The sequence below is a fragment of the Neopelma chrysocephalum genome, unplaced genomic scaffold, assembly GCF_003984885.1.
Source record: "Neopelma chrysocephalum unplaced genomic scaffold, ASM398488v2 Primary Assembly neopelma1_42b, whole genome shotgun sequence".
Classification (NCBI taxonomy): Eukaryota; Metazoa; Chordata; class Aves; order Passeriformes; family Pipridae; genus Neopelma; species Neopelma chrysocephalum.
In genome coordinates, this window is record NW_020897701.1 from 2,373,382 (window position 1) to 2,389,476 (window position 16,095).

A 16,095-nucleotide genomic window follows, 5' to 3' on the forward strand; every position below is an offset into this window, starting at 1 on the left:
TTAAAACAAGGTTATATTGTACAAAGAACTATAGATCAGTGTCTGCTGAAGGTATCTCTCAACTATCTCTCAACAGTTCTTTCTGTAAAGAACTTCCAGTTAATTTAACTTGTTTCCAATATAAATATATTGGAAAATTAGTGCTCTTGAACATCAATTATGAAACATTTTCTCATTTGGATAAATTAAATCCTACATGATTCTGAACCATTGAACATGTTGAATTTGAGCTTGGGAAGACAAGAGGGTGTAGGGGTTGCAAGATACTGTCAAGTGCTTGTGTGCACCACTGTCCTCTGCTGGAGGAAATCAGCCTCACTCACCTGTTTGTGACTGATCAACTCCTGTTGGCAGTAGATGACATAGAGCAAAGATGACACAAGCAATAGTTTATGTTCATTCCCATTTAAGCTCCACAGGCCCGTGTCTTAAGATGGAGGATCATTAATTCTATTGTCTGTGACACGTAGCTGTGTAAACATTTAAGGTGTTTGCATCTGCCCTGGACAGCGTTCTTTATTGCCGTGTATCATCCCTAGGACCTGCAGAGACTGGACCTTGCAGTTCACAAGAAGATCCAAGACTTCAACCATGTGGTACCTTATCATTTGATGCCCAAGCTTTGCAAACTACCACCTATAAAACAGCGGCTGGTTTTGTACCAGCGTGAACCCAAAGGAAAACCACACACAGGCATCTGTGAGGACCTGAGCCGCCTAAGACATTTCAAACAATAGCTACAAGAGAGACTCGAACGCCGTCCCTGTCTCCTCCTTCAGCATTCCCGGGACAGGCGTTCCCAGACGAGGCAGACAACCCGCATTCCCAGTTATCTTTGGCGGCGCCAGGGCGAGCGGCCTGATGGGAGTTGTAGTCCACCCCCCCCGCTCCGCACCGCCATCCCGGACTGCATTTCCCAGGGGGCGCTGCGGGAGCCTCTGTGCCGTCAGTACGGCCATGGCGGCCATGGCGGCGCGGGCCTGCGGCGGGGCCTGGCGCAGGGGCTGGCAGCGCGGCAGGGGGGTGCCCGGGCCCGCTCCGGGTCGGGCTGTCGCCTGTAACGCGAGAGGCGGGGCGGTGCCGGCGGGGAAGAGCGGGTACGGTGCCGGGAGAGGGGCGGGAGGAGGTGGATCCCCCCCCAGGGCATCCCGCCCTCCGGGTGGAGCCGCAGGATGGGGGCGCGGGAGCGGCGGTGACAGCGGCAGGGCCCGGGCTAGGTGCTCTTCTGAGCGGTGTAATGCGTGTACAGCTTGCAGGTGGCTGGCAGCACCTTGTGAACACGCGTTTGTGTCGCACCCCTCCCCGGAGCCCACACGGTGGTTGCCGCGGCAGCGGGGCCGTGGCCCTCTGGCACGTTCGGCTGCGATAAGAGCCCGCGGCTCGGGTGCGTGAGCACCCGCGTGTGCGGAGTGTGAGCAGCGAGGGCTGCACCAGCGCTCCCGAGCGTGGTTTCGGGGGTTGTGCTGGTCCGGAGGAGGCTGTCTCTCCCAGTGGAGGATTGTGCGACTTGGATAGCGTGCGTTTCATTCCTGGTGCAACTGAAAGTTACGGCATGAACAAGTTCTGTTGTTCTTTGGTGAGCCAGAGATTTCTCTCTGCACAGCTGATCACCTCATAAAAGTTGCGCAGACACCGGCATAAGCGTGCTGCTGATTGTTTAGAGACACCCATAAACATAATCCTGGAACAAACATGGCAGGAAGCTCCAGGTTGCTTGTAAGTGTTGTTAGCAGGACTCGAGGACTGACTGCAGCACCTGCCTTTTTCTCTGAGTGTAAGCCAACACACTGATTAAGCAAAGCCTGGTGTAATTTTTAATGTCATGATATGATGGAGATGCATTTCTAAAGAATGCTTGAAACAATGAAATGAATTTGTCTCCAAAATTTGAAAAAACCCCACATTTTTCTCTAAACCTTGAAGCATTTTTGTAGATAGTTGAAAACACCAAAGAAAATACGGTGTTTTGGTGAAAGAAAATGTATTAGCTCCTTTAAGCACCTAAACCTTAATCTTTTATGATAATGTTATTATACTTTAAAGTGACACCTGCATCACTAGTTTGGTGTTTGTAGGGGTGTCCTCTGCTGTTGAAGGGCAGATGGAGAACTGAAATCCTGGCAATGTATTATGTTCACCTTTGGAAGAAACACTGTACTTAATGTATTTGTTTGATGTTTTTCCATAGCTTGCTTATCTCCTGTAGCTATCTGGGTACTCATGCTGCTGAAGTATTCTGCCACAGAAATGTGATTTCATCACTGAAATATTATTTGTGCCACTTCATTTGTACAAGGCCAGATAATTACTTAGAAAAACTGTCAGGCAATTCATACTGTAAAGGTGACCTTTTCCTCTTGTCCATATAAAGGTTATGGATGTGAGAATTGCAATTACTTTTTAGATAATATGGAGAAGCTTTATTCTGTGGAATACGCTCAGAGAGTAGTAGCTCTCCTGTTGAAATGATGGTTTCTCTATTACCAGATTACTAATGTTTATGCTAATATACTGCTAACACTGCTCTGGAGAGCCACCTTTCCCAGCATGCAAGTGACTAGCTGGCAAAGAATACATAATTTATTATGCCACCTGTCTGTTGGAGATTTATCAAACTACCTGAGAAGTAATTCATATTTATGATGATTTTGTGATTTTCACGAGGCACCAAATTAGGGTTCATCCAGCATGCAAGTGTGCCTCATTAATTTCTCTAAGATTTCTCATGTAAGGAAAAGTTAAAAGTTTCAAACCATTACATTTCCCTTTTTATGAAATTCTTTTCTGCGTATAATGAAGACACTTTGCCATATAGTCCCCCCCATATATTGTCAAGTAGTCTCATTTCTGCAGTATTGCAGCACAACTTTTTCCATTACACTGTAGATGTATTTGCAACATCGTTTACAATATTTTTACAATTACATTTTAATTTTTGTTAATAAATGAGGAATTTTTAATTCTTGTATTTGTAGGTGTTTGTGGGTTTTAACGTTATCTATATTTAAACTGTTTTTCCCTCCTCTTCTTTCCTTTTCAGTCTTGCTCCATGGGTACCAGTTGTGGGTCTGGAAATTCATGCTCAGATCAGTTCCAACTCAAAACTTTTCTCTGGTTCCCAAGTCCAGTTTGCAGCACCTCCTAACTCTTTGGTGTCTTTCTTTGATGCTTCTTTACCAGGAACTTTACCAGTAAGTTAAGCTACAGTTTAATTTGTATCAGGATTAATGTCAGACAACTTTGCATATGTTTCTAATATTTTATTCTTCCCAAGATTTGACTATGGAGCTGCTTTCACCTAGTTGTCTAGTTTCTGGTTGTTTGATAACCTGAGATGCCTAGTACGGTTTCTTTTCAATTTCCTCACTCCCTAGTTATTGCCGCAGATATTTGATATCCTCTGCAAGGGAAAAAAATTAGGAGTGTCTTCAACAAGCTGAATGAATCGCAGTATTTCTCTGAGGCCAGAAGGGGTGTATTTGGCTAGTATGCCACACAGGAAATTCCTTAAATAAGAGAGATGCTTAAAGCCCTATGAGAGAAGAATATCTTAGATTTCTGAGTGGCCATTTGATGTTACTTTGCCATATGTTTGTTTATCTAGCTGTCATTCGCCATTTGGAATGTCTCACTATGGAGGTACTTTGCTTCCTAAGTAGAAAGTCTCTGACTTAGGAAAGTGTAGACCACTGCTATTTCCAGAGCAAAGCAATTATTAAAAAAAAAAAAAGTAATCTCTGTGAGACATTATGGAATAATAGGTCAGAATAGCTAGCTAGCACTTAGCAATGAGGTTTATTAGTGCAAACATAATAAGTGTTTGAATTCACAGCTTAATTATAACCGTGATGGCTATGACAATACTGCTCTAGAATTCTCTGAGAATTTAACAAGTTTAATAAAAAATTAATGGTTAAAAATTATAACATAAGCTCTTACTATACAGTGAAAATAAATATTGAATAGACTTACCATTGCCACATGCAACAAGCAGGCAGAGACTGTAATGGGGTCTAATTATTTAATGGAGAAGCATTTCACTGATTATATGCATTAGAGTGGAGGTTTGAATTCCAGTTGCAGATATGTATTTTTTTAATTCAGTGAAAGCTTTTAATCACTGTAAAACAGCCTTAAATAATATTCTGAAACTGAGGATTAACTTCTGGCCGAATTTCTAGGGTCTCAGTATATGTCATGTGATCCTTAAAAAGGGAAATTATTTGATATTTTCATTCTGTATTTGCAAAGGTATTGAGAACTAAGGAAGTGAAGTTTAGATGTCGATAAAATTTGAACTTCAGTCTGGTCACAGTGGCAATTCAGGGCTGAGTTTCAGACTTAACTATGTGGAAATTCTGGAAACTTTGCAGAGATAATGGGAATCTTATGCAATCATTTGGTTTTAAAAGAATCTAGTTAGACTTAAAGACAGAAAATGAGTTCCTTTCATTTGGGGCAGAGCTAGGTTAGATAGTCACAAAATATAAAAGAGTTCAAGATTGTGGTTTTAACCATCTACTTAACCTTCTGTTAATGCACAGAAATCCTCTTAAATTGTCTAATGCTTATCTTTAGTCAAGTAGAAAAGCTGTTCTTGAGTGAATAAAAATTAGTGTTTATGAAGAGTTTAATTTTTGTATATGTTACTATTAAGGGTGGTGTGTATGCGTATGTCTTTTTCCTTTATTAAAGTGCTTTAAAATGAGGCTTGTTATGACCTTTGTGAGAAACCCAGTACATGGGGGCTTTGGTAGAGAATATAACTACACCTGAAAAGCAAAAAGCCAGGACGGTTAGGTTAATATAAAAGTAGTGATGCTGTGTAAAGTTCTACCAGCAGCTTTTATCTATACAAAGAGAAGAAATATTTTTATTAGTGTAGTATTCGTGAACATAGAGTTGAAAGTGAATGTTACAAAATACATGTTCCTGCATGTTGGAATGTAATGCAAAATCCAGTCAGTAGTTGTAGCTTTATTTTCCCAATGTACTTGCAGTGCAGGAATTAATGTCAGAGACCAGTGTTTGTTCTGGGATCAGTTGGGCTTGTTTTCCATGTGTAAATTTTTACATGGCAGTAGTATCTGAAGAAGAATTGGATTTTGAGGAATTTTGAGAGATGGAAGGTCGTTTTTGAAAATTCAAAGTATTTGTAAAACAAACAAACAAACAAACAAAAGTCATTTTAACAAATGTTACTAGGTTACTGCCTAACAAGACTACTTAGAAGGTAAATATTTGGCCTTTCCTTTGGACTCTGTTTTGTTGAGAAATGAAAAAAATAGGAGGGAAGTTTTTATACAGTAATTGTGCTGTCCCTAGCAGAGAATAATTGCTGTTTTAAACTGAGAAGTGTAGGGACAATTTTCATTGTCACAGGGATTAAATTTACTGTGTGACCACAAGATGGTTTTGATAGACAGTTGTGCTAGCATTTGCCACTTCACAATGAGACCGGAAATGATGGTGCTATTAGCACAGGGGAGCTTTTCTGGTTGCTATACATTACTGGGTCACTAATGAGTGTAGGCATGAGCCTTTGCTGTGCTCTACTCAGGAGAGGTGAAATTAGAGGAATGTATTTAGTTCTCCTCCATCTTCCCTCTTCATATTTTCTTTCTGTAATGTTAATACAGCTTATTTTATGCTTCTGCTGCAAGTAGGCCTTAGGAGGACCATCACAGTGTTAGTGTCATGACCATTTCACTGTACTGTGCTCATAAAGTGCCTCTGAGATACAGCTATAAGCAAGAAGAGCTATGCAGGTGCACTCCTATTTGGCATGAGACAGAAAAAAATTATTATAGAATCACAGAATCATGGAAAGGACCATGATTGAGTGGAAAAACCTTAAAGATCATCTAATTCCAGCTCCCCTGCCATGGACAGGGATACCTTCCACTAGACCAGGTTGCTCAAAGCCCCATCCAACGTGGCCTTGAACAATTCCAGGGGTGGGGCATCCACAGCTGCTCTGGGCAGCCTGTGCCAGTGCCTCAACATCACCCTCACAGTAAAGAATTTCTTCCCAACATCTAATCTAAACCTGCCCTCTGTCAGTTTAAAGCCATGCCCTGTCATTACAGGCCCTTGTAAAAAGTCCCTCTCCAGCTCTCTTGTAGGCCCCCTTTAGGTACTGGAAGGCTACTGTGAGGTCTCGCTGGAGCCTTCTCTCTCCAGGCTGAACAACCCCACCTCTCTCAGCCTGTCTTCATAGGAGAGCTGCTCCAGCCCTCTGATCACCTTCATGGCCCTTCTCTGGACTTGCTCCAACAGGTCCACATCTTTGTTGTGTTGCAGGCCCTGCAGCCTGACACAGTGGTCCAGGTAGAGTCTCACAAGAGTGGAGTAGTGTGGGAGAATCAACTCTCTTGACCTGCTGGCCACACTGCTTTTGATGGAGCCCAGAACATGGTTGGCTTTCTGGGCTACAAATGAACATTGCTGGCTTATGTTGAGCTTCATCAGTCAACACCCCCAAGTCCTTCTTCTCCTGGCTGCTCTTAATCCATTCTCAGCCCTCAATCTGTTCTCTGCCCAGCCTGTATTGGTGCTTGGGATTGTCCTGACCCAAGTGCAGGACCTTGCACTTGGCCTTGTTGAACTTCATGAAGTTTGCACAGCCCCACCTCTCAAGCCTCTGGATGGCATCCCTTCTCTCCAGCCTGTTGACCACGCCACACAGCTTGGAGTTGTCAGTGAACTTGCTGAGGGAGCACTCGATCCCACTGTCCATGTCACTGACAAAGACTTTAAACAGCACTTGTCCCAATACCAACCCCTGAAGAACCACCACTCTTTACTGGTCTCCACTTGGACATCAAACTCTTAGCTGCAACTCTTTGTGACTACCCAGCCAATTCCTTTTGCATTAAGTGGTCCATCTGCTGAATCCATGTCTTTCAAGTTTAGAGACAAGATGTCATGTGGGACAGTGTCAGATACTTTGCACAAGTCCAGGTAGATGATGTCAGTTTCTCTTTCCTTATCCACCAATGCTGTAACCCTTTTGTAGAAGGCCACCAAATTTATCAGGCACAGTTTGTCCTTAGTGAAGTCCTGTTGTCTGTCACCAATCACCTCATTATTTTCCATGTGCCTTAGCATCATTTCCGTTGGCTCCATGATCTTGCTGGGCACTAAAGTAAGACTGACCAACTGAAACTGACTGATGTGGCACATCTTTGATTAAAAAAGTAGATTTGGAAGTAGTGAGACTGAATGGTAAATTCCATGCTACTCAGCATACTTTTTGTGCCCTGTGATGATGAAGCCCCTCACCACCAGACCAGACAGCATCTTACTCAAATGACTATAAGGCTGTCCCTTCTTTGGGACTAAATCGGACTACATACATTAAATTTCATGTAATGAAATGTGCAGAGGCCTGGTTTTTTTACCTTGTGAATGGATTCAGTAGTGATCTCAGCTTAGTGTCTTCAGAGGACGTATTTTAAAGGAAGTATTATGCTATACATGGTAGCAAATAGTGCATCACACCTGCAGACTGAACTAAAATTCTTCTGTGGATCCATGAAGATGGTTGCACTCCCAGTCTGATTCAGCCTTTTTGAAAATTCTAAGGGTCTTTATAAAGGTTTTTAAAACTAAGATTGGGCTCACAGAAAGAGAATCCGTGGCTATCTATTCTCATGACTGAGGTGGCTGACTAAAGGTTAATTGTAGCTCAGACAGAAATAAGATAGTAGATCTAGTAGCTAAAGGCTGAAACCTTTTTGTCTGTGCTTAGTCTTTGTTTCATGTTTTACTTATGTCTCTTGCATGACTGGAGTGAAAGCATGATCCTATTGTAGGCAGTCCTTTGTAGGCAAGTGTACAAAGAAATAATCTAGGATTTACATAACCAAGGTTTAAATTAATAAGATTTGAATGAATATTAGCCCTACAGTCTTAAGTATTTTGAATTTTTTAATACCTTCTTGTGCATTTGAATTTCATTTTCTTCACAGTGTGAACAGCATCTGTTTTATCCTTTTTTACGAGTTTTCAGAAACACCTGGTAATGATCAATCTCTTTTTTTAATGAAGAAAAGATAAATACCCTCTGACCTTGGAAGAAGCAGAGTAAGATCTGTGTTAAACACTCCTGTAGAGTATCATGAGATGCATGACTTTATCTGAATATATAATTTTTTCCTGTTCCACTGGACATCTTCAAGGGCGTGACAACTCACTCATTGCTGCTATCTTGTACTCAGATTTTCATATCCTCTTGTTTTTAACTCATTTAGTTTTCCCTCTGTACACAGTATAGAGGGATGCATTTTGGTCCTGCTTTATCTTCTCTCACTTGTATAATGACAGTCAGGCAACCGGGTATGCCTTTTCATGGAAGAGAGTGGTGCTAGAGCAGCTTGATATCAGCCCATGTTCTTCTGGCATTGCACCACTGGCAACCCAAACTCCAAACTCTGGCTTCTCCAAAGGTGACGAATGTCAGTGCAGCTCTGCGCAGTAGCTGAGAGCACGCGTGTTTTGCTGTTGCCTTCCACACCTCACGGTGCTGTACTGCTGAGATGGCAGCCCAGGGACGTGACAGGGCTAGTACCCAGTTTGGGATTGTAAAGGGTGTTTCCTATAATGACACTGCATCCATCTGTTCTTGTCAGTGGCAGATACCCAGCGTTTTTCCAGATGTTTCGGGTGGCAGATTATCAGACTTTAATAACATGTACAATTCATCACAATATATGGGATTTATCTGATGCATTTACTTTCAAAAGCACTCAGAGGTTTGTGTGAGATTTTGGTGGATCTGTCAGCTATTCGTATGGGAACAGAAACAGCATTTTAGACCAGAATCTATACTTTACAGCTTGAAACTAGATTTTTTGATATCCTGTGCCTGTTAAATCTGGAGGTTGCAACAGCTACTTTACCAACATGTGCTTGCAGTTTTGTTTTGACATTCCTGCTGGCATGCATGTGAATTTACTCTCTTCTTATATTACTTTGTTTTGAAAAAAACTTTGCTTCTTAGCTTGACTTTTGATGGCTACAGTTTAAATTGCATGCCCTTTTGATGGGGAACTGCCCAATCTTCTGATTGTTGTATGCATGTTGGTTTAGCTTCCGCTATATAAATTATCTTCTATTCTTTGAAACCACATGATGCCTGGGTTGTTGCTCTCCTCTAAAAATAAGTTAGTGGCACTGCCTGAAGAGAAAAGTGAATTCATACTTTACTTATGTCTAGGTTCACTTAAACTGTTCGTTGTTTATTTCAATAAAACTGCAGTAACTGTATTTAGGGAAAAGGAGATATTTTCTTAGAAATTCATGGTACCTTTCTGTTGCAGTCCTGTCTTTACTGATAATATTTGGGTTTGCGATGCATTGTGACTCTTAATCAGTGATTAAGAGTCTTTTGTTGTTCACACAGTTCCAGCTTGCTGGACTTGCAGTTTCAGAAAGCCTTCTGTAAAGGAAATCCCACATAATTTACAAAAAAGCTAGGGAAGTGAAATAGGCTTTCAAGCTGTTGCTCCCTGAGGATGCCTTTGCAGTTCATAGATCCTGAAATTTCTGAGTTCATGATAGATTAAAGCCTACCTACCTGATTTCAAGCTATTAATCACTTCAAAGCTGTTGTGCTGGTCAGAAGAGGTCTTTGAAAGATGAGGCAGGCTGGCTTCAGGTGCTTTTCAGGACTGTGTTATGGTGTGGGTTGTTCCTCATTCTATTTCTTCGTCTTTCATAGGATCATTCACAGCCCCGGGTTTACCTGTGGAACTCACCTCCTTCACTGCACTCTGAGAAGTGATTTCCTCAGTCACTGCAGTTGCTTAGCTCAACTTTATTTCATGCTTAACTGTAGGCCATTTTTCCTGGAGATGTCTCTGCTTTTGTGCTTTGAAGTATTTGATGACAGTTGTTGCTCTTCTCTGAAGCTTTGAAAGAGTCCCCTGTAACGTTTTCTCTTGCTTTTTGCTGTGTCTTGTGTATTTGTGAGTATTTCTGAGACTCATTCTGTGTGTTTTAATCTTTATGTCAAGGTTTACAATTCATGTAGTCCTTTGTCTCCTTAGCACCTTGGTAACTATTGAGTGCGCTCTCAGTTTCTTGTTCTTGTGGGCTCTCCTGTTCACCCTTAACGGGTCCCTCTGGCTAATGTAAACTTGCCAGTTAAAATGGCACTGAGCTGATAAAACATCTTGCTGTCACTTATTTCAGTAGATCCTTCAGTGCTGTTATCTATATATTTTCTCTTACCTTGTTTTGTGTTTTTTTTTATTGCTTTACCTTTTGCTTTACATAGGTATTTTTCTACTTCTTAGTGGGGAGCAGGAGTTTGCAGTATCTTGTTTCCTTTCTTTCACACAGTTCTGTTACTGCATTTATTGTGCCATCTTTGATACTTTTGGACAGCACAACCATTACATGAAAACTAGACATATCAGTGTCCCCTCCTTCTGAATTCAGTTGGAAATTGCTGCTGAAATGCACACCAGCTTTTTGCAGTAGCTTTTCTCGGTGGGCTGGGAATTTCTCAAAGTTGGACCTGTGAGGGGATTTATTGGTACAAATTTCCGTTGCTTCTGTTATGAGTCACTATACATGCTCTGGCTTCCTTAAATGTTTGATTTTATTTAATTTTTTCACAGTATGTAGACAGTCTAGTTCCAGGTGACCCCCTTTCAGGAAATCCAAGGTGGTATATTGTGTATATGTGTATGTAAGCAGTGCTCTCTTAATCAAAAGTTTCATGATTCCACCAATTTCTTAGTGTCTTAACTTTGCAAACTGACATCTTGCTTCTTCATTCTTCTTAACAATTTTTTTGAAGATTTTTTTCATTGAAAGGTATTTAGGGAAGCGTTGTCCAACAATAATAACAGATAATAGTAGACTGGGTCTTTGTTCTCTTCATGGTTAGCTGTCTTGAGTATAATGTTGCATAGCTGTCAGGTTTATGTATTTTGTTTAAAACTTATCTTGGTGCAATTAGACTGTAATTGGTTCCTAAAGTAAAATCAACTTCTTCGTGTTCTCTCTGATTATCAATCACCTTGCCACCTTGAACATGACTGTGATTTTGAGAGGATTATGTAAACTTCTGCAAGTGGTGTTTATTAGTTACACGTGTGGATTTTGCCACTTTGACCATTGTTTTCTATACAGAAACACTAATTTTGCAATTTTGCTGCCAAGTTCAGCCAAATTTGCCTCCGAAAAGATTTAGGCTTGTAGATGTTTTTTGTGAATGTATTAGCAAGCATATGAAGAGGAAATTATTGCTTGAATCTCCCCACTGATCTCCGCTTTATGTGGGCTGCTGCTCTTCAGGTATTTGTGACACATGATACTCATTCTGGGATGTTTGATGAAATGACAAGCAGATGGGGAAATCATGGAGGAGAGAGTTTTGGGGTCACTGCTTATGTAAAACAAACTAGGGATGTTATTTAGAGGAGATTATTCTCTGTTGATTCTGCTGTTCCGGAACAACTTTTTTAAAAGCAAATAATTTTAGTTTGCTTTCTTAATAGCTCTTTGCAAGACTTGTCGCATATTGTTTTCCTGAATCACTGAATTCTTGTATCTATGTGTGAAAGACCACTTCTGGTTTACTCCCATTTGTATGTTGTGCTCACTTAAGAGAGCTAGGTCAGCCTGCAGGGAAAGATGGCTACCTTTCTGAGGAACAAATAAGCATATTTCAGGAGACAGCAGTTGGAGAAAAAAAGGAATGAGGGAGTTGGAGGAAAGGCTGGGAGTTCAGCATGTATCTAGTGTGGGCTTTCAGATACACAAAGATTGCAAGAAGGAGCAGTGGGCAGATAGCCAAAACTTAGAAATAATAGAAAATGACAGTCAATGTGTATCAAAGGTCAGAATTTGTTACAACTGGAAAACCACAGAGCTGACTTCCACCAAGACTACAAGCAAAGGCTCTGCAAGGATAAACAGGGCAGGGCAGGGGTTGGTTTATAACCTGTTCAGTCCTAAATGCTCTGAATTGTCTCCATTTAAGAAGTTAAACATTATCTCTGTTATGTTGAAGAGGACAGATGTTGTTCTTGTTCAAAAGCCTTTTTTGGCCTTTTTTTGTGGACCTCAGTGTAGGAAGAAAAAGGTCTGAGAAGGTTCACTTCAGGGCTCCTGTTGACTTTGTATTTGATCATGTTCTGTAACTTAGGGTTTAGCCATTGCTCAGTCCACTTCCTCCAGCAGCAGTGAAATGTTTTTACTGGATCTTCCTGTGTTTAACTGATCCTGTGTCCTGGATCAGATACCATTAGTAAAGGTTTAAATTTCAGCTGGCATAAGAGAAGGAGTATTCTTATGGCAGGTCAAAAAAACCCATGTGGCAGATGCAGAAGACTGCTGTCAATAGGGAGGGCTTGGATGATCGAGAGGTACTGGACTTCTTTATGGTAACATCATATAAGCACAGTCTTTGGTTATGGATATCATGAACCATTGTATCACCATTGCATTGTCCTGTCTTCGCTGTGGGTTGTCCTGCTTGTAACTGGTCCTGAATGGTAGATCTTTGTTTTTAGCTGCTGCTGGGATCTGACATACAAAGATCGGTGGTTTGGGGCAATGCCACTGGATTGGCTGCTTTCCTATGACCCCAGAAAACAGATTTATTCTATTGAGACCATTGAGCACTTTGCCCACACAGTGGTCTGAATGGATTTTTCCTCCTGTGTTTCTTTTAGCAACTCCCTGTGGGTTGAGAAACCCATAAGTGTGTCATTATTTAAATAGCTTTGTATCTGGTATTATCTTCCTGTTTTTCTTGCTCCTGGGGATCAGCATTTCTCCCTACTGCTGCTGAATTTTTCTTATCATTACTGACACCGGAAGGTGCTTCCAGTTCTAAGCCTTGTGATGCAAGCTTTCAGGCTAGCTCTTCAGCTTTGAGAAAGTGTGCCTTCTTATTCTTTTGAGTACACATGAAGTAATGTATTTGAGAGCTGGGTACTTCTTAATGTCAGAACTGCTTGGTTTTGAGATATAACTTGAATCAATGCGTGCTGCATCACCACAAGCCAATTTTGCCATCAGAGAAGGTCAGCAATAATAATAATGTTTGTATAACAGCATATAGCTTTGGTACCAGACTGGAAAGGTGAAGTTAAAAAAGGTAAAGTTAAAAAATGCATTAAATGCCCCTCCCCACATCTTCTTTGCTGTTTCAGATTCTCAGTTGCCATTTTGTTCTCTTAAGCTGGAATCTCTTTCTGCTAATCTAAGATCTCAGTTTGAAACGTTTGGTGCTTTGTCCTCTACTATCTTGCCTTTTTCCTTCGGGGTAAGAACATAGTGTTCATACTGGGACAGGAAACATGCTGTAAAGTAGATGCTGGACTGACATGCAGAAGACCCTAAACTGAAGTTGGCCTTTTTAAATTCCACCTGCGGTCTCAGGTTTTGGAACGTGAGTTCTTTGCAGACCTTACAATGACAAGATTTAGTTGGCTTGTTTTTTTAACTTTTTACTGTATTCTTAGAGGGATGGAGTCTCATTGTAACCTATTGAAATAAATGGCTCATTTGGGAAATGGTCAGGTCTTCATTTATATTATGTACATTCTGTACATGCATATCTACAAGGCAGTCAGTCCCTTTTCTGTGTGTGGGAGGATGCCAAGGCAGAATGCTGCAGTGAAGTACTCATCTATAGTGTCAGACTGAACAGCCACAATTACATTTGGACTAAGTACATATAAGAGTAGCTTATTTTGAAGTTTAACTTATGATTGCACTTCAAAGAACCATGTATTGCAGCAAACTGGTACTTTTAACACAGCAAGAATAGTAGACTGAATATATCCATTAGTGGAAGCAAATAAAAATCAGAGTGATATGAAATGGGAGTACTGGGAAATACGATTAGATATATCTGATGAGGTTTCTAAAGATTACTGCCTGGTCTACAGAGAGCTGTCTGAGTACATTGCACTACCTCCTTCTTTCAGCTGTTACTTTGAATGAAAAGGAGCTAAGATTAAGTGTTTTTTAGGTAAACAGTCCTGTAGTTAATCTGATTAATGCTGATTTTTTTCATGATTGTAAGTAGGACTGAAGGTCTTAAAATAGCCAATTAATATTAAATCTACTTTATTAAAATGTGTGACCTAGAATCAAAACCTTTAAAAATTTCTGGGGAATTACTTTGATTTTACTGGTTTTAGTACAAGCAGTACTTCGTTCTGTAATACAGGCTACCTGAGTGCAAACATTATTGCAAAAATAATTTTTTTTTGGTAGAAGGTAACAAAAATAAACTTTTTCCAGGAGAGACATCGAGATGTTTCTTCTTTTTTTCCTTCCAATTATATATTCTATATAAGACTCATTAGCAAAATAAGAAGCTGCATACCTGCCCTCTTTAAAATGTAAAAATGGTAATTTACTAAATATAGAAATGTATATCTTCACCTAAAAGGATGCCTTATTTCTTTAATGTATTAATATAAGGAGTAAACATGTTGTTAAAGAAAGAGCTGTTAGAAAATTGCTGTTGGTGGGAATTTATGCCATTTGAAGGCATTGTGTATAGTTTTGTATAGCTGTTGAGTAGTCTTGTATTTAAAACCAAGGTCTTGACTAAACGGAACTTTTAAAAAAGATGATAAATTTTTTAAAGGAGTCTTTCCACTCGTGAACTAGATGTAAAGAGCAGACAAGTACCAGAAAGAGGGAGATCTTGGTTGGACTGTTCTTTCATTGCTTTAGCGCTCAGTTACCATGGTGCTCTAGCAGAATAGGGTAGCTACAAGGGTGCTGTTGTTGTGATGCCATTGGTAAGGTTTTTCATGAGTTTCCAATACAAACAATTTACATTGCTTTTTGTGATAGCTCTCTAGGATTTTTTTAAATATTAGGAGGGATGCTTCCATTTTAGAGGACCAGAAATACTGAAGAAGCCTTTATAGACTCTTGTGTTTTGTCCATAGCTATTGCAGGAAGTACACAGCCTGCTTTCAAGGCCAACACTTTGCTAACATAGCAGACAGGCAGCTTGTCAGTTCAAGCCAGTAATTTAAATCTTTGGTGCTAGTCAAAGCTGTCAACTTAATAACAGCCTACTGCATAAACAAGCTGGAGGACTTATTCTAGGTCATTAGTATGGGAAGTTTCACATACTGAATTGATGTTTATCACTGCAGATTATTTGAAAAGCCAGGCTTGTTTGAAGGAAAAGTAGTAGTTTGCTTAAACAATTCTGCTTTGTTCTCACAGCCTTGATCACTGGGATGGGTAGTAGTAGTCACTTCAGAAATGAAGCAGTATTAAACAGATAAGTTTTCATTTTTGAGGAAGTAGAGAGTCATCTGGTTGGGGCTTTTTCCCTTTTAAAGTGACACAGGACAGAGGAAGCAGATTGGCATGGTAGACATTTCAGTATGCCATAGTGGGAAAGATCTGCTTTGCAATGCCTTCTATCACCACAGAGAATGATAAAGGAGTAGCACAGGAAGTTGAATGAGTAGTGGTGCTTATACAATGATTTGGCTAGTATCAGCCAGTACACTGGGGACACATACACATTAGAGTCATCTAAATGCTTAAATACATAAAAAATAATCAATACGTCACATTTTTGTGCCTGTTTTTCCCTAGAGCCACCAAAATGGTTCATCAGCAGCAGTGCAAAAGCTTCTCTCTGGTATGAGTAGTATGCATGTGGGAATTATTTCCTTCACCTCACAACGGTGTTATCCCTTACCACAATGAGTAAGATACAGTCAACCCTGTTTGAAGCAAAAATGGAAGAGCAAGTGGTCAAAGGCAGTATTTGTAGTGTAATCATTAGCTAATCTCGACCTGTGTTTGAACAACGTGCTATGAAGCTCTGACTGATTGTGACTCTTGGGATTTGTCTTGTTTGCTGATTGCAGTCAGTCATAACCCCTGCACCATCAGGAATTGTAGCAAGATACCAGTTCACTGCTTTTTTGCAGTGGTGTTCTGAATTTACCAGTTCTTATGGAGCCTTAATGGGTTTCCAGTGACCAGTTTTTAAAGGACTGACTGGCATGGTCCTCACTAATTTGTGAAGCTGAGCAGGACTGTGCCATAAGGCTTTAGTAGGAGGAAATTTACCTGTGTATT

The 16,095-nt window shown here is 40.5% G+C and overlaps 1 protein-coding gene across 4 annotated transcripts in view; it reads left to right on the top strand.

Moving 5' to 3' along the window:
• Window positions 1-957: 957 nt before the first annotated feature.
• The window catches only part of GATB (glutamyl-tRNA amidotransferase subunit B), a 43,497-nt gene continuing 28,359 nt past the window's right edge, over window positions 958-16,095 (top strand). For 3 of the 4 annotated variants that reach the window (XM_027676931.1, XM_027676932.1, XM_027676933.1), the window contains exons 1-2: window positions 966-1,097; window positions 3,041-3,191. In XM_027676931.1, coding sequence (XP_027532732.1) covers window positions 967-1,097; window positions 3,041-3,191 — 282 coding nt within the window. In that variant the 5' untranslated portion in view covers window position 966. Of the gene's footprint in view, window positions 1,098-3,040; window positions 3,192-16,095 lie in introns of all 4 variants that reach the window. The other variant, XM_027676930.1, reaches the window with a different exon arrangement.